Source organism: Phycodurus eques, chromosome 19 (genome assembly GCF_024500275.1).
Source record: "Phycodurus eques isolate BA_2022a chromosome 19, UOR_Pequ_1.1, whole genome shotgun sequence".
Lineage (NCBI taxonomy): Eukaryota > Metazoa > Chordata > Actinopteri > Syngnathiformes > Syngnathidae > Phycodurus > Phycodurus eques.
Window position 1 is genome coordinate 12,773,911 of NC_084543.1, and position 19,213 is coordinate 12,793,123.

Consider the following 19,213-nt stretch of genomic DNA (forward strand, 5'->3'; position numbering starts at 1 on the left):
GGGACCGGGGATTGAACCCGGGTCCTCAGAACTGTGAGGCTGACGCTCTAAGCAGTCGCCCACCGTGGCGCCGGTTGCAAATCCTTAGCAGTCAATTACAGTTTGAAAGTCTGAAACACATAGGCATCACATTGCAAATGGCAATGAGTAATCTACAATTCAACTGGAAAATGTGATTAAAGAAAAACACAAACACATTGTAGAAACCACTGAAAACCTGGTGTCAGCATTGAGGACAAGCCGGTCCCGACTGTGTGGGACCAGCCATGATCCCACACAATCGGGTAAGACAAACAGGATGGGGCTGGCAAGAAATGAAGCGGACAAGTCATTGGTACTTAAACAGGACTAATTGCATACTAGTCATTGGCCTAAATTCTGTGCCAGCATAAGTTCACTTCCTACTCAGTGACAGTGTGAATTTAAGTGTTGTTTGTCTTGGTGACCAGTCCAGAATGTGGACGATGATAATAATAATAATAATAATGTATTTTATGTATTGGCGCCTTTCAGGGCACTCAAAGTCCTTGTTCAAGACAAAAATTGTACTGCTCCTCCTGAATATGATATTTGACTTTGCAATAGACGTTCCTCTCCAGATCCCCTGAGTAGACCTTACCACGGAGGCTGAGGAGTGTGATCCCACTGAAGTTGGAACACATCCTCCGGTCCACCTTGGTCTGCCAATCCAGAGGCACTGTTACAGGGGTGTATCAACCAGGGCAGCCCCACAACATCCAGAGCCTTTAGCAACTCCTGGCAGATCCCTGGCATTGAGAAGCTTTTTAACCACCTCAGTGACCTCAACCCCAGAGATGGTATCTCCTACCGCTGGTGTCCATCAACAGGTTCGCGAACTCCCGCCACGACAGGCACCGACCGCCAAACTGCCACAAGCCGGCTCAACAATGGTGTCACAGAACATGACCCACTCGGACTCACTTCCCCCCTTACGTTCTGCCGCAGGTGGGAGTTGAAACTTTTTCTGACAGGGGAGTCTGCCAGACATTCCCAGCAGACCATCACAATATGTTAGGGTCTCCTAGTCAGATGGAATCTTACCCCACCACCCGAGCCAACACACCACCAGGTGGTAATCGGTTGACAGCTCCGCCCATCACCTCACCCGAGTGTCCAAAACATGCGGCCACAAGTCTAATGACACGTACATAAGACTATATCAAGTTGGAACATTCCAACCTCGCACACCACCTCAGGCTCCTTCCCTGGGATCAGAGCGCCTTCGGCTAACACCCAGCTCACGATGCGCCCCGACCTACTTGGCCCCTTTCACAAGTGGTGAGTGAATGGGAATGAAGATCCACATTACCGCTTCGCTTTGTGCCCGGCCAGGCTGCATGGATGCAGGCCCGGCCAGCAGGTGCTCGCCATCGAGCACCGCCTCCAGACCTGGATCCCAAATTTGAGGGGAAATCAATGCATGTTTGTTTCAGCTATAAATTTGGTTAATTTCTGCAATCCGTCACTTGCTGCCAAGTGTGAGTCTTACTTCCAAAGAACCTGGCATTATATGCCTTATATTTGCAGTAGCTGTGCCCAGAGTGTGGAGGGGGGAAAATGTGCGAGGCTATAAAGACAATATAAGCATTTTTACTCATCGAGGCAGGGTTTGCACATTACATGAGTGTATATGGTACATGCATAACACATTAATCGGTGAAGAACAGCTCTCCCACAGAAACAAATTCAGAAATAGGCCTACACTTGTTGGGTGGGCAAGCACTCCAAAGTAAGAGCTATTTGTATGAAAGCAATTAAAAAGTCAATTTTACATAATATATCCCCTTTAAGCTTCCGCCGTACCGTGTATACCTGCAACAAGTGGACAATCGAGAAACAAGCCTCTGCGTTCCATGTCAAACTGAACACTACACAAAGTTTTAGTTTCATGACGTTCACTTGCCTCCTCCTCCCCATAAGGTGCACATTGATCTGGGGAAGATGGAACATTTACTAAAGTTTCAGGAAGACCATGTTGGTCCCAGTTTCAACATCTGTGGTTATGCACACGCGAACATATAGACATGCAGATATTTAATCACTGTAGATAAACACTGTTTATCGCACGGGGTATTGTTTTCCTCCCACTTCCTGTTTTGTTCACAGTTAAACACTAAGGAGATGGAATAAAAATATCCAATCTGAGTATATATGGTGCAATCAGTTCAGCAGATATCTAATATTTCTCAGATTTCTATCCAAATTTGACAAACTTACTGTGACCAAAACAATAATTTAATAATGTTGGAAAACACTGCACACACGCACACAGGATGGTTACAAGACCAATTAGTCGACGGCGAGGCCGCCGCCATCATGGCCGCCGCCGTTGTCGCTGCAAAACTGCACATCTTTGATGTAGACATATGGGGCCATCTCATCCTGCTAAAATCCATCTGAAGAAATAAATGTTTAGGTAGAAACAAATGTTTAAGTATAACATCATTATTTTCATAGCAAACTTTAATCACTGATTTTACTTACCGCTTTCAACAATCTGTGCACAGTTGCCAGTGCCATCACGCTCTACACCATTAAAAGCAGCTAAATCGACCACGGTGCCATCAGACCATAGGAAATGATTAACCTGGAAGACAAAGTGATATTTTGGAATGAGTGACACCCATATACAACAACTGATGATGAGACCTCCTACTTTACCTTTAGCGGACATGATTCTTCATCACCACTTGAAGCTTTAATTTGTAAATATACATATTTGGCTAGGTGAGCAATGGACTTGTGTTGTTCTTTCTGTTATCTCTTTCCTAACAACATCACATTTTAAACAAATAAATGTGAGACTACTAATGAATAATGTTACAGTTGTCTGACGTGTGGTGTTAAAAAAAACATTTTTTTTCAATACCTCCACCTCTGTTTAACCTTCTGACTTCCCAGTCGTATCATTCACTCCCCTCCCATGAGCTGCTTGGTGTAACCGTGTGTGAAGAAGCCGCCCCATGTGGAGGCAGCCTGGCAGCTCCATGACCCCGCATGCTGTCTGCTCATCAGCCTGCCAGATGCAGGAGGAGTAAACTGAAGCGAGCGTGACATCCAGTCAGCAGGTGACAATTATGGGCGTAATTGAGACACGCTCCTTACTTCTATTTTTTGGCTCTTCCTGTACGTTATAATTCCAACTCTCATGTTCGATTAGGCTCTTCCTCCAGGGCAGTAATTTCCCTATGATTGAGCCCCTTGAAGTCTACCTGGCAACAATACCTCACAGTTGTGTGGTTTTTTTTTTTTTTCTTCCCCCCAGACATAAACAATGAGAGGCCAGCACTTGGCCTAATGGTTAGCATGTCTACCTGACAGTTGCATGCTTCTTGGTTTGAATTGCCTTCCTGTGTGGACTTTCCATGTTCTGCCCATGGTTGCGTGTTTTTTTTCTCTCATGGTACTTCCCACGTTCCAAAAACATGCATGACAGGTTAAGGGGACTTGTCAGTCAAACAAACACATGATTCCTAAGAATCGCCTACTGGGAACTTTGTACGTCTACACTTGTACGATAGTACGAAAATAATCTGGTTTTGAATTAGAATAGTGGTTAGTCATGCCATTTTTGGCTATTCCGAACCCTGCTAGTCTTAAAATATTCATACTACAGTACTGGTGGCGAGGAACGGGGGCAGCTTGTTAAACAGAAAAACATGCCTCGGACTCCGACTAATTACAACAACTGCATTCAGCGTAATGGTGAGTTGTTTGTTAATCATTTGTTTTCAAAATCTGTCTCATCCGTGGCACGAAGAAAGCGAGTATCGGTGGCAGCGAGTATCAGTGGCTGATCTCGGCAGCCTTCACAAGTACCTAATACCTTGAAATAAGGCTGGCATCAGCCCAATACCGATACCTGGTATCGGTACTCGCCCATCCCTACACTGGCACTGACTGCAGTAAATTCTGTAGTCCCACTCCAACTTATTGGTACAAATCAAGGCATGTGCTCAAATAGACACCTTCTTCCAATACATGCCTTGTACTCTATGCAGTAAATAAACTGCCCCTTGGCCACTATTTGAGGCAATACGGTATACATCGCGTACATATAAGACTATTGCACCTTACTGAAGACTTGGGATGGGTGAGTACCGATACCAGGTATTGGTATCGGGCCAATAGCTGCCTGTTGTTTTTCTACCCTGTTGGGTACTCGTGAAGGCTGCCGATACCAGCCGGCGATACTTACTTGACACGTTGGCGAATCATCATGTACGTCAGGAATAAAGAATGGTCTTTCTTTACAATTATGTCATTGTGTTAATTGAAATGTTATGTATCAAAAGTACTTATGAGACCAGTATTTGGTCTTTGTGCCCGATAATTAAGACATTATTTATTTATCTTATTTATTATTGATTTTACTGTCTTTTTTAAACAAGCTAGAAAACTGTGTAACAATAAATGGTTGTTTGTTTATATGTGCCCTGCGATTGGCTGGCGACCAGTTTGGGGGTGTACCCCGCCTCTTGCCCGTAGATAGCTGGGATAGGCTCCAGCACGCCTGTGACCCTAGTGAGGAGAAGCGGCTCAGAAAATGGATGGATGGACGGAGAAGCTAGCTAGTGTGTCATGTGCATAGGTTAATATTAAAGGCAAGGTGTTAGTGACAACCTAACTGACCGCCACTTGGCATTATAATTCCCTTCAGGGCACAGAGCTTGTCGGAGGAGCAAAGAGAGAGGGTTTATAAATTAGTTTTCAAAGTATTCACAAAACTCCCTTTCTGTTAATGAGTTTTACATTTTGTGCATTGCATTTCATGTAAAAGTTTAAAAAATAAGTTATTTTAAGATTTGATTTTGGTATATTTAGTAGTCACATAAGGGGGGGGGGGGGAATCACTGTTTATGTGCATGTGGAGGTGCTGCTATATCAAAATGAGTTTTCTTCTCCCAGAAACTAGTAGGGTTACACTATGTGTGTTTTATAAATCAAACCCATTTCTTCTTTGTGACTGTGGCTCAAAATTATTATTAATAATAATAATGATAATAAGAAGAAGACATTTTTTACGAAAACATATCAAGTCACCAATGCAAACATTCATTTGTACATATAAATTGGACATCTCACAAAAAGAGAAACGACAAAGCCAACCAACATTTCAATTAAGGCTACATTTACCCAAATCCTGGGATGAGCGTTATTCTTCATGTTGTATTTGTAGTTTGTTCTTACAATCACAGTGAGACATTCAAGACAAGCATGTGTCAGTGTTTCTCTTTAAAGTATTCAAGTGTTGAGTCGCAACTTTAATCCTTTTCATCCTTATCGTCAAAGTCTGTCAATGGTATTTCTGCTGAAACCAGAAAGCAGTCTGTTAGTATTTCTGAGTCTGAGAAATTTTTTTTGGCCCTTGCCAAAATCCACGCTGTCAAAAGATGCCTCTGTTCAACGCTCAGCGGTGGAGGTCGTCGTGTGAATACGTTTCTGCTGTTGCCAAAGTGAAGCAGTGAGCTGTGCTATTTTCCTCTTTCTGAATTTACTGCTAGTTGGATAACGGTGGACGACTGGTTAGAGCGTCAGCCTCACAGTTCTGAGGACCCGGGTTCAATCCCGGGCCCCGCCTGTGTGGAGTTTGCATGTTCTCCCCGTGTCTGCGTGGGTTTTCTCCGGGCACTCCGGTTTCCTCCCACATCCCAAAAACATGCATAAATTGGAGACTCTAAATTGCCCGTAGGCGTGACTGTGAGTGCGAATGGTTGTTTGTTTCTATGTGCCCTGCGATTGGCTGGCAACCAGTTCGGGGTGTACCCCGCTTCCTGCCCGATGATAGCTGGGATAGGCTCCAGCACGCCTGTGACCCTAGTGAGGAAAAGCGGCTCAGAAAATGGATGGATGGATGGATGAATGTTGCTGAAGGGATATTACCATCAAAATACTGGCACTTGATTTCCACCCATTCAGTCCAAACTAGTAGCCAGCTGCAGCTTTCACCCTACAATCTCAAAAACATAATAATAAACGCTGCTTGAATTGTGTTTTTTAAAATGAGGAGTTAAAACAAAACAAAAAAACGACTTTTGTCCTTATTTTGCAAACAAAAACACAGTATGACAGGAACTATGGTGAAAGGACATGGATAACTTTACATTACTTGCAGCTCTGGCTGACTATATTAACAAAATCATTTATTATTCTTATAATACAAAACAAAACCAAAAAAAAAACTGCCATATTATCTGTGTGATCGTACAGTGTTTTAATTTATACTGGGATTAGACTACAAGACAAATTTGGTCTTTCCGTATCTTGGGCTGACAGTGGCAACACTATAGGACATGAATTCCGATACCACCGCATTCCGTCCTTTACAATCACTGTGCTGTACCAGTAAAATCAAACACTGTCAAACATTCTAGACTTTTCATCTTGGCGTCGTAGGGCTGCCGTAGGGCCAAATCATTGGTCGTGGATTATGTCACACTACAAGACGTTTTTTCGTTCCCGACAAAATGTGTTGGGCCGGATATAGGAAATCAGCTGCGATAGCTAATCGGGTCTATAGTGGGGCTGATACAAATAATAATTTTCCTTGTAAGCCATTTTTACAATTATCTACTGTATTACAAAAGAACACATTCACTCCCATTCACGCAGTGTCCCTGAAGGCATAGTTTCATTCTGAAGAGTGAAATAGGCAATGCAGCAGATGTACAATCTATTTAATCTTTTGCGCATGTCCATACGGGTCCCTCTGCTGGTTACTTTAATATTACAGTTGAGTCACCGAATAATACAGCACACCAACATCGCAATGACGATGCTCAAACAAAATGCAGCCCTTGTACTTGTGTTTACTTCAACCTCTGAAAATATCAGAACGATAACCCCAATGTCACGGACTTTGTGCACGTGAAGCCCTTTAAGGTAATAAAAATCATCATTCATAGTGTGTGTAGACACGTGTAGTCCACCCTGGCTATTCCAGAGTAAAATAAACAAGCAAGCACGATATCTCAGTGTGTAATGTGTTCATGTCTGTCACGTCTAGCATTTTGACTCACCATTTGTTGACGTTCGTCAGCTGAGTGGAAGCGGCTTATCTTAATGAGACTGCAAAGCTGGAAGACGGGTCCCCTCCATAACAATACTGTTGCACATGTGTACACACACACACACACACACACACACACATAAACAAAACACAGAACCACGTGCACAAATGCAAACACGGAAAGTCAATTTCTGTGGAAGGGGCTTAAACTACAGTAAATAAGCCACATTAATGGAAGTCCACCCTGTACAGATAGAGTAAACTTACAGTAATGATAATCATTTTCTTTGCTCTAGCGGTTAACGCTAATAGGAAGGAAAGCATCCTTTTTTTTCTTCTTCCCAAATCTTACAAAGAACAACGTACAGGTTAGTCTTAGTGGTGAGTTGCGTGCTGTTCCATTGTGTTATGTATAGGATGTTGTTTCTATAACTGTGATGCGGTAGTGGTGGTATTAAGAGGTGGACTAAGTGTGCTCAAACAGCTTTCCATCCAGTGACATGTGAAAACCTTTAACGCAGGGGCTTGTTCATTTTATTTTGTGGAATTCAATTACAATCACAGTAAAGCCCAACGACGACGAGCAGGCCAAGTGGACTGAAGATGGACTACTTGAGCATGCTGCACTTATTGCGAGCATGTTTGCTATTCCTGAGTGGGGAAAAAAATGAAGCTGTATTTACACACACACAGGCCACATGGCTTTGTTTGGGGTTCCTAGTCAATTTAGTGCAATAGAATGGGCTGCTTGGCAACTGCTGAAGTATGAACACACACGATCACACTCATGCACACACGCCTTGACCGGCGTAGAGAGTCCATTGGGGTTATGGTGCCCTCACGGAGGTCTAATGAGACAAAGAACAACCAGTGTAACAGATGGTCCCCTGGTCATATGAGGGCCCCTGAAGTCACTAACCTCTTGAAACCTCGTCACTATGACTGCCCCTATTTGCTTATTCACGCCATTGCGCGTGCACACACACACACACACACACACACGTGTACACACTGTATGTTCCTGTATGAATCCATTATGTGAATAGAATAAATATAAATGTATGTATGTATTGGGTCGTGTGGGGCCAAGCCAGTGCAATGGGTGTGTTTAAGCTTCGAATGAATAACCATATGGGTTAAAACACTGTGCTCTAATTGTTAGCAGGTCTGAGTCACAGTTCTGAGCTTTGCGATTCGAGTCGCAGCTCAAGCCTTCGTGTGTTTGCATTTTCTCTCTGTGCACCCTGTGCTTGCGTGGCTTGCTCATGCATTCTAAAACCATGCATGCTAGGTTATTTGGAGACTCTAAAATGCCCATTGAATGACTGTTTGTCTATATGTGCTCTGCGATTAACTGGCGCACAGTCCAGGGTGTACCCGGCCTCCCGCCCAAAGTAAACTGCGTTAGGTTCCAGCAGGACAAGAAGAGAATAGATGGATGGATGGCGCAAGGGAGCCCCAGTGTGGGAAACGGAAGATATTACAGGCTGTTTCGTGTTGCGATCGATGCCTCATAAGTAGCAAATTAATTGCAACATGGTCAGGAGTAAGAATGATATAATACGAAGTGATGCAGGACAGAATTTAAAATTACACAGTAATGAAGTTATGTGTACTGCCAGCCTGGTCCTTACTTTGGGTTTTTAATTTATTTGAATTTGTTTTTAATCAAGCTTGGCAATTAGTGCTGATAAAGTAATTCTAGTGGATCACTTCAACATTCATGTAGAAAATGAGCCTAAGCATGTTTGTTAAACCCAATCTATTAGGATTTTTCTACCGTTGGCCCTGTTACACTTAACATGATCAATGTGTCTTCTTGACAGCCTATGTACCACAGTTAATTAAAGTGGATGTAATTAAACCTCTTCTTTAAAGAGCTTTTGATCTAGGTGTCTTAGCCGATTATAGACTTACCCAATCCTTCTTTCCTGTCCAAGGTTCTCAAGAAAGCGGTTGGCTAATGACCTCCTTGCTGCTTCAGACAAAGGCCTTGTCTCCGTACTTGGCTTGTCAGATCTTACTTCACGTCCTTATAAAGAGATTAGATCATATCATTGGTATTATATGAGCAACGGCCTTAAAATGGTTTGAATCCTACTTTCCAAATATCAGTTATGAAGACTATGATGCGTAAAAGTCAAGCCATGGCGTCACACGGAGAATTGTACTTTGCCCCTGTGCTGTTCAGTGTACTGTTCGATGCAGATGAAACGCATCAATTATCCAACGTTCAGGTGTGCCTCAAACACACCCACCCACACACACACACAAAATGTATGACCGGCAAATTTAAAAAAATAAAATTACAGTCCTTGGCTCCCAGGACCTCACAGGCAATGACACATAACTGCACTAGATTGCTTTGCGCTCGCCTCCAGTAGCACGGTAAGGAACCTTGGTGTTACCTTTTATCGGGATGTATCATTCAGCTCTCACATTCAAGTACAAGGACAAGGGCCTCCACTTTTTCATAGAAAATACTAGTTAATGCTTTTGTGACCTCGAGGCTGGATTATTGTTTTTCCTCTTTTAGAAGGCTGCTTCAGCAGGTCTTTAAAGACTCTTCAGCTGGTCCAAAGACGCTGCAGCAATGAGAAGTCATCTTATTTCCTCAGTGCAAGGTTCACTGCAGTGCACATTTGAAACCTTCTTCTCATATAGAGCTTCAACTTTCTAGAACTCGATAGGCTAAAAATAAAAAAAAATTAAAAATTGTGACTTCTAGTTCTGCAAAAGTCTTTTTACAATAAATGGGTCATTCTGTGTAATCGGTGCCATTTGCTTGTTGTAACGCCATCAAAATAAATCTAAATTTACGCCTTTTTCCAACCCAAATCTCATAGGATACATGTAGAACTATTCAAAATGTGTGCAGTATTGGCCCATCTCAGGTAACTTTTTATGCCATTGAGTTATTGTACTGAAACTCCTCATTTGAGGAACAGGACTGAAAGTAACAGGGGTGAGTCTTTAGCTAGGTATGTTGCTAAATCCAGAAAAACGACCGCCATTTTCTTTCCATTTCGCAGTGCCGAATATGGGGCACGTGGATTTGGGAATATCGGTTTGTCATTGTTTCATGCATTGTTTCTTTCCCCCCTCCCCAGATGTTGTTGGGAAATCCCTTGAGCACAAAGATGAAAATGTTCCTCGATTTCAGCGTAATAAATAACACGTCCATATTATTCGGACACAACAGAAAACCATATGGATGTGCTCAAGTAAGTTATGACAATGCGCTTGCAATTACTTTGACCCACAAAATGAGAGCGGACGCCATTGAAAAACCTGAAAATAGCCTGTTCAAACAGCGAATTGTCAATTTAAGAAGACTAGCAAAATGTCTACTTTAGCATAAAATTTGCAAATATATGAAATATGACCAGATGGAAATTATGTTAATAGCATGTTTACTCGAAGTTCGTTACCTATAGCATCTTAAAATTTAAAATGTATCATGCAAAAGATAATTATTTCGGTAACAGGCCTGTCTCTTTCCTTTTGTTCATTTCTCTCTTGTAGGTGCCTGGCTTCCAGTGGTAGCGCTAACAGCAACGCGATTACGTCGACCATAATTTAGTCGGAGTAATACCATGAAAACTCAGGTTAAATGTGTGCCTCCATCATTACTGCTGAGTGGCCCAAAAGCCGTTCCTCTCCCTCCAGCTAGCACATTTCTGGAAAAGGACTTTGTGGCCCTTACTTGTCCTACAATGGCGCACCTTTGCATTTCCGAAAAATGCTAGGAAAATAATATAAAATAATGACTACCACACACAGTGGCTTCTTAGTGTCCTTCGCGTGATTAGCAGTATGAAAAATATAATTACGAAATGTTAAACATAAAAGCTTTCTGTTGTATTAAGAGGTCAGGCGGGTAGTGTAATGACAGCTGATTGCCAGAAGATGGCAGTGCCGGTTCTCAAATACACCTTAGAATGAACACGAAGTCATGACACCTACATTATTCTTTCTTTAATGTTAATATCATTTCCATTACGTTAAAATGTATGTATTAGAAGATTACAATATGAATGAATGAACACGAAGTCATGACCTCTTTATTGTTCTTTAATGTAAATATTTCCATTCACTTACAATATACTGTATGTATTACAAGTTTACAATAAACGTATGAGTATTCGACTGTACATTTGTTTAGTTAAGATAATCACATTTAAACTGCATATATAATGTCGTGTAATTGATCACATTAGCAGGATAAACGGGTATGCTGGTAACAAATACACATTTTAACAGTTATTACAAAACCAGCTTATATTAGGTACAATGAAACATCTGTACAAAGCGCTCTTTAGTTTTCAGTTCCTCTCACGTGATTGCCATAATGAATATTCAAATGATCTACATTTCTATTCCAACAAGACTTTTACAAACAGCAAAGCTTCAGTTCACAAAAGATTGAAAATGTGCACGTCACCGCACAGGGCACATTCATGACGCGGCGAAGGGGTTTAACACACAGAACAGAACTGTGCATGTTTGTTTGTTTGTTTGTGTGTGTGTGTGTGTGTGTGTGTGTGTGTGTGCATGCATGTGTATACACGGCTGCATACCTATACAGTACATGAGCTCAGTTTTACATTCACAGTTGCAGAGGAACATTAAACTCAGGACATCAGATAAAACAATTCTCTGATACACAGACTTTAGAATATTAAATGGGAGTGTACATCTGTAGCCTCCCTTTGCACACACACACACACACACACACACACACACACACACACACACGATCTAAGAGCGGCAGCACCCGGCAGTCCTCATTTCTTTGTTGACGTACTCCTGCAACTGAAACTTTGGCTCATCGGGCTCCTTCGTGGTCCTGTGCTTCAGCTCTCTAACAAAGACAGACATAGAGACACAGAAGCCAGTAAGTAACAGCATCCGATCATTTTCCTCCGAAAGGTCACTGAGAAGCCAGAGCCTATCCCAGCTGACTTGGTGCAAGAGGCAGGGTGCACCCCAGAATGGTCACCAACCAATCACAGGCCAGTAACGACGGTCTGTGTTTACTCTGAGGCAGCATTCACGAAGCATGTCCATTTACTCGGAGACATGGTCTTATAATTTGACAAAATGAAATGGTGGATGGATGACACGCTCCCGAGGAAGCAGTTCGAAGTTTTTCATGTTTCTATTTTGCCCAACAGTTGTGCTTCAAATCGTCCAGCCAGCCATTTTCTATCGTGCCTGTCCTCATTAAGGTGAGCAGGAGCCTATCGCAAATGACTTTGTGCAAGAGGCGGGGTTCACCAGTTCTTTGACACAAGTGTGAATAGTTATCGGTCTCCTATATGTGCCCTGTAATTGATTAGCGACCTGTTCGGGGTGCAGTCTGTTCAAAGTCAACTGGGATAGGATTCAGCTTCCCGCAACCCTGAACAGGATACGCGGTATAGAAAACGATTGAATGGTCAACAACAGAGTAGGAGCTGGGAGGGAGGAAAAAAAAAAAAAAAAAAATGGTGTTCAATGTGCTCAGTTGGTTGCTGGGACTGACTGCTGAACCACTTTGGTGTGAAAGTATTTATAGACTTTTGGAAGTATTTGTGAAGGTGAAAAGTATTACGCAAATTAAGGTTAAAGGTTGCAGCAGCATCCTTACAATGATGAAGGCCAACGTCCTTTTAGGTTTAAACCCCATGCCAGCTGCGACTACTTAAGAACGCACTCCACTGAACCCTCTAAAAGGATATGATAGAGCTGTTATGCGTGCATACAGGCGCACAATTCAAATTGATAAATAACAGCGCACGCAATGAGCTCATTTGAATATTGTTAGCTGCACAGAGGCAGATATAATGTATTGCCGCATAGAGGGAAAAAAAGAAAACAAGCTGTCATGAACCAGCAATGGCTATATAGATTAAAAACATAAAAAAACAGCTTTTACTTATATACAGAAGCGTATTGCATTCACTTGGGGGGGGGGGAACTTGTTTTTCTGAGTAATTTGTTTGAGGGCTTTGTTTTTTTTGCATATTTTTCTGTTTTTCTGACTAATTATTTTTCTCAGTTTTTCTGTCTAATTTCTCCCGACCCCCCCCCATACGGAATCCGCAAAGAGTCACTTGCAGTTCGAAGGCTCTCACGTGAGTTCGATGTGTCCCGATAACTCAGAAAAAATTTTGTCAGAAAAACAGGTGGAAAGTACTCACAAAAAAGGGGGGAAAAAAAAAAAAGTCAAAACAGGGGGGGAATTAGACAGAAAAACATTAAGATAATTAGTCAGAAAAACTGAAAAAATATTCAAAAAAACCCAAAAAATAAATTCCTAAGAAAAACAGTTTTTTTCAGTTTTTTTTTTTTTTTAATCCAAGTGAATGCAATACACTTCCGTACCTTATAGCAGTTGGACACTTACCCGTTGAAACATCCTGACTGATAATAGGAAGAAAAAAAAGAAGCCAGCTATGTGAACCACTACACAACATGAGCCCTGGATCTTCTGCGGTTCATTTGGAATGTGTTGTGAGATAGAGGATAAAACGAGTCACTTTGTGGGGTTATGCGTGACTCACTTGGCCACAGCAGTGAAGGCCAGCTCCACATTTAGTCCAGACCTTGCGCTGGTCTCCATGAAGGGCACCCCAAACTCCTGGAGGAAAAAAAACCCCCAAAAAAACATAGAACACGGCGACAGGATCAGTTGGATGCCGGGTAGGTACAGAAGCTCAAAAAGTATATCCCTCATATTTCTGTATTGTGTCGTATTGTAGTATGGCACTAGTATATACGAAGCATGGCGAGACCTGTCCTGAGTGGAATCTGTCCTGTAAACCGCTGTACAGTCTTGGCTACCGTGCTGCAGGTTAGGTTAGGTTCGTTCCAGGGTTTTGGCAATCTTCTAATAGCATTGGTCATATTTATGTAGAGCAACTATTCTTGTAGAGCAATTCTTCTTTTTTTTTTTTTGTCCCATATTGGAATTCCAGCGACCAGTAGAAGAGTGATAACAGCACATTCAACACAACTGCTCCACATTTACACTTGAGAGCTTGTAACACCAAAAAAAAAATAAAAAATCACATGAAACTGGAGAGCAATAAAGGCAAATTGGACATTTTCACTTCGTGATGTACTCACTTTTGTTGTCAGCAGTTTAGACATTAATGGCTGTGTGTTGACTCATTTTGACAACACAGTAATTTTACATCTATACAAGCTGTACGCCAACTACTTATTGAGTAGTCTGTTGACAGCATTGTACTGACAGACAATGCAAGGATACCAAGAGAGGGCAGACATTTTAATGGCTGCACCAATTTGTAGCTTTGAAATGATGGTCTCGTCACGGTTATAAGCAAGACGGCACAATACACTCACTTGCCTCACCGACACGGCCTCGTAACGCTCGATACGAGAGTTGTATCAAAATGTGAAGCTTTACAAATGAAAAATGTATGGTTGTAGATGATGTATTAGGTTCCACTAATAAAGTCAGCAACAGTTTCCAAATATTTTTCTTGCTTTCTTCCTACAGTGGGGCAAAAAAGTATTGAGTCAACCACCAATTGTGCAAGTTCTCCCACTTCAAAAGATGAGAGAGGCCTGTCATTTTCATCACCTATGAGAGACAAAATGAGAAAAAATATCCAGAAAAATCACATTGTCTGATTGTGTAAGTCTTCACAAGGTTTTCTTCACACACTGTCAGATACTGCCCTGTGTCCTCTCTCTCCCCCCTCCCCTCTCTGTTTTCAGCACCCACCTGTCTTCAATCAGCCTCATCACCACCGGTGTATATAAGCCTGCCTGTTCCCAGAAATCCTCGCCTAAGTATTGCAGCCTCTCCAGCGGTACCACGGCCCACCTTATGTCAAGTAAGCTATACTGTTCCTGGCTTCCCTTGTGAACTCTTGTGTCTCCTCGTTCCCAGTGCTCCTGACCCACGTCATTCCTGCCACCAAGCCAGCCGCCTGTTCTGTCCACTGCCTGCCACCTGTCCACGCCGCCGCCTGCCAACACATCCAGGAGCACCTCCATAACCTTTCCTCAATAAACTGTTCATCATTTTACATCTGCCTCCGCCTGCTCTTGGGTCCGGCTACTCCCCACACGTGACAATTTTGGCCCATTCCTCCATGCGGATCTCCTCTACAGCAGTGATGTTTTGGGGCTGTTGCTGGGCAACACAGACTTTCAACTCCCGCCAAAGATTTTCTATAGGGTTGAGATCTGGAGACTGGCTAGGGCACTCCAGGACCTTGAAATGCTTCTAACGCAGCCACTCGTTCGTTGCCCGGGCGGTGTGTTTGGGATCATTGTCATGCTGAAAGACCCAGCCACGTTTCATCTTTGATGCCCTTCCTAATGGAAGGAGGTTTTCACTCAAAATCTTCATTCTTTCCTTTCCACTGATTAGTTATCCTGGTCCCTTTACAAAAAAAAAAAAAAAAAACAGCCCCAAAGCATGATGTTTCCACCCCCATGTTTCACAATAGGTATGGTGTTCTTTGGATGCAACTCAGCATTCTTTCTCCTCCAAACATGACAAGTTGAGTTTTTACCAAAACGTTCCATTTTGCTTTCATCTGACCATGTGACACTTTCGCGGTCCTCTTCTGGATCATCCAAATGCTCTCTCGCGAACTTCAGACGGGCCTGGACATGTACTGGCATAAGCAGGGGGACACATCTGGCACTGCAGGATTTGAGTCCCTGGCGGCGTACTGTGTTACTGATGGTAGCCTTTGTTACTTTGGTCCCAGCTCTCTGCAGGTCATTCACTTGATCCCCCCTGTGTGGTTCTGGGATTTTTGTTCACCATTCTTGTGATCATTTTGACCCCACGTGGTGAGAGCTTGTGTGGAGTCCCAGATCGTGGGAGATTATCAGTGGTCTTGTATGTCTTCCATTTTCTAATAATTCCTCCCAGAGTTGATTTCTTCACACCAAGCTGCTTACCTATTGCAGATTCACTCTTCCCAGCCTGGTGCAGGTCTCCAATTTTTTTTCTGGTGTCCTTTGACAGTTCTTTGGTCTTGGCCATAGTGGAGTTTGGAGGGTGCCTGTTTGAGGTTGTGGACAGGTGTCTTTTATACTGATAACGAGTTCAAACATGTACCATTAATACAGGTAACGAGTGGAGGACAGAAGTAGATAGAAGTCTGTGAGAACCAGAAATCTTGCTTGTTTGTTGGTGACCAAATACTTATTTGCCACCATAATTTGCTAATAATTTCTTTCAAAATTTGATTTTCTGGATTTTTTTTTCTTCCGCATTTTGTCTCTCATAGGTAAGGTATACATACCTATGATGAAAATTACAAGCCTCTCTCATCTTTTTTAAGTGGGAGAACTTGCACAATTGGTGGCTGACTATATACTTTCTTGCCCCACTGTATATATACACACATCAACTTGCACAATCTAATGTGCACAATCAACACAGTGTTATTCATGTTGTAATACTGCCTCAAGCTCCAGCCCAAGGGTGCATATTAGTATTACATTACTGACGCCCAGAGCAAATAAATCTGTTACCTGTCATAACTTCACTGAAAGGGAAGAAAGAGGTAAAACAAAAAATTCCCATGTTAAGTGTTACAAACATAATAATTTGGGAAGTCATTCCCCCCCCCCAAAAAAAAATATATATATATAGCTCTGTCCCGTATTCTGGCTACAATAAAACGAATGGATGACAAAAATAGACAATTGTATGAAATTGTTATTACTGTTGTTTTAATTGGTGGTGGAGTTGAACTGCACTGCATCATACAGAGAGATGTTTCTTACATTAGGATTACCTTATCATTTTATCGGTGGGGGACAAAATAAAGACACCTCCGAAACTGATGCAGTCCAACTCTACACCACTGCAAAGCACACTGATGAACATATTGTTAAAAAGAGGCGGAGGCTATTTTACATTTGGATTGTGTAGGTGTACTGAATGCTGCAGCCACTTCGTTTAGGACGCTCTTCCTCTCGCATTTATATTCTGTGTGTATTCTATCATGGCAGTAGTCTTGTTGTGTGTCTCCACATTGACAGCTGATGCACTTCTGCAACACTCCTCCCTCCCACTTATGTTCACATTGACTCTTGTACACCTCTCAGAGCATATCTGAGTGAAATGGCCTGAACAATTAAGTCAGCAAGCCCTCCCACTTCCCCAATCATCCATGCAAACAATAACAATATGTACACCCATGAATAAATAATGACACAGTCATCCAGACAGCAGCACCCGTATGGGAGGCATTTTACTATCTGCATGGACAGATGAAGTTATATGTCACCTGAGTGCATTTGTGCGTTTTAACATACAATACTAGATAATTACCTTTGCCAATTTCTCTCCCTCCTCTCGTTTCACCACCCTGTCATGGGTAGAGTCGGCCTACAAAACATTACAGTGTGTTTACATTTGCTCAACAACAAGTACAACCCGCATGCAGACACGCCTGAAATGCAGGTAAACAACTATTGTGACAACACCGGGTAGTAATAATGTGGAAGTAATAATATCGTTTCATTTTATTATTTACAATAAATGATTCTTACCCAATTACACCATAATATAAATGAATAGAAATAAAAACAATGAATAAATACATTAATTATCCAATTTTAGGACAGAACAGATACATTAATGGCACAAATACTCGACGATGTAAATTCTTGTGGGCCGCATGTGTCGCCGGGGCCATACCTTTCCCAACCTTGGTTTACATCCACAAAACCCCAACATTACTCGAATGACCGGGAATTTAAAAAAAAACATTTTTTTTTACACTTTCAGCCGAAACGATTGGGAGTACAGTGCCTTGAAACAGGGCCTCCTTCCATCACGCAGTGCAAATTTCCATGTTATAATTTCCACAGGGAGGTTTTGGACCTCCAGCATGCCAAGCCAAACACCATGCAAAATGTGACCTCTTATATGATGATGATAAGAAATGTGTCCCCGCCAAGGGCTGTTGTCTATATAGAGTGTTTGACTTTCTGCTTATTTGCGTTGTTCTGGGCAGTTAGTGTACGGCGGGCGGTTTATCAGGAAACAAGCTATAAATAAAAAATAAAATCTAGAACGAAATGCTTTATAGAACTGAGAACTGCCATCTTGGGTGATAACTCTCATACGAGCGGCTTCTTTTCATTACACAGTCCTGTTGAGTTATTGCTGTTATAATACGGTATATATTGACTAATGACGATGTATAAGTATGAAAATCTGGCATTTTGGGAGAGCCGCAGGCTTCCAAAGCTGTGAACAAATTTCCACAGTCTGAAGTATAAATCTGCTCCACAAAACATAAAATGCACTTTCATAAATCCATGATGTGCCCTCGCCGCTCTCTCCATCATGACTCCTATCCCTCCTCTCTTACTCCATCTATCAAGCCATCTTCTATGGCATTGAGATTGACAACAAGGTCTCACCTTGTTGCCTAGCAGCATGATGACTACGTCCTGCTGGGTGTACTCATGGATCTCTGTCAACCATGCCTGCAAAAGGACGAGTTGCAGAAGTGAAAGTGAAATTCTAAATAGGGAAGAGGGGAGGGATGATGAGGATGGATGACACAAACAAGTATCAAGGAAAATTACAGATTGTTTGGAAGATTTCGGCTTTTTCTTTTTACAACCACGCCTCTTTTTGCTTTTAACCCATCTGTCAACATTTCCACGTGGGTGGCTTCTGAGATGGCCGGCCTCGGCGGAAAAGCAGTTATTGACTAGTGTGATGAACACACACACACGCATTCAATCCTCCACAGCTCCTCCAACGTCACTTATAGGCATCGTACTGTATGTTGTTATCAAAGAAAAGAACTGTTGTATTGTTTTTATGCATTACAATTCCCAGTGCTTGAATTCATTTTTACACCTTTCTGCACAGTCGAGGTGCAACAATCGATTAACCAACAACTCACCGTGAACAAATTAACCGACAACGACTTTGACAATCGACTAATCGTCTAGAGCCACTGTTTAATTTAAAATTGTCCACACTCTCAGATTTCAGCCTCTCAACAATATTTTCGTAATGTGTGGGTTTTTCTTTTTTCTTTTGTTGCACGAGCGCGCCTCTGCATGGTAATCTTTCTGACATTGTAGTCCTTCCTTGATTAAACTCAGTTGTCCAAAACCAACACTTGGTCAGTGGTTCATAAATGGACTCAGATCAATTTTCCATCATAAAAA

At 42.2% G+C, this 19,213-nt stretch overlaps 1 protein-coding gene and 1 long non-coding RNA gene across 4 annotated transcripts in view; both read right to left on the reverse strand.

Moving 5' to 3' along the window:
* Positions 1-1,949: 1,949 nt before the first annotated feature.
* On the reverse strand, positions 1,950-10,704 carry LOC133395305 (uncharacterized). The gene is made up of 5 exons (XR_009767222.1): positions 10,626-10,704; positions 8,948-9,062; positions 7,041-7,126; positions 2,506-2,608; positions 1,950-2,417 (listed from the first exon to the last, which is right to left on the reverse strand). It is a non-coding gene; the product is annotated as an uncharacterized LOC133395305 (long non-coding RNA).
* A 418-nt stretch (positions 10,705-11,122) lies between these two features.
* The window catches only part of LOC133417815 (ras-related protein Rab-26), a 44,204-nt gene continuing 36,113 nt past the window's right edge, over positions 11,123-19,213 (reverse strand). Inside the window, exons 7-10 of one of the 3 annotated variants that reach the window (XM_061705945.1) lie at positions 18,449-18,514; positions 17,349-17,405; positions 13,579-13,655; positions 11,123-11,894 (exon numbers count right to left, since the gene is read on the reverse strand). In XM_061705945.1, coding sequence (XP_061561929.1) covers positions 11,792-11,894; positions 13,579-13,655; positions 17,349-17,405; positions 18,449-18,514 — 303 coding nt within the window. In that variant the 3' untranslated portion in view covers positions 11,123-11,791. The remainder of the gene's footprint in view (positions 11,895-13,578; positions 13,656-17,348; positions 17,406-18,448; positions 18,515-19,213) is intronic. The other 2 variants (XM_061705946.1, XM_061705947.1) reach the window with 2 other exon arrangements.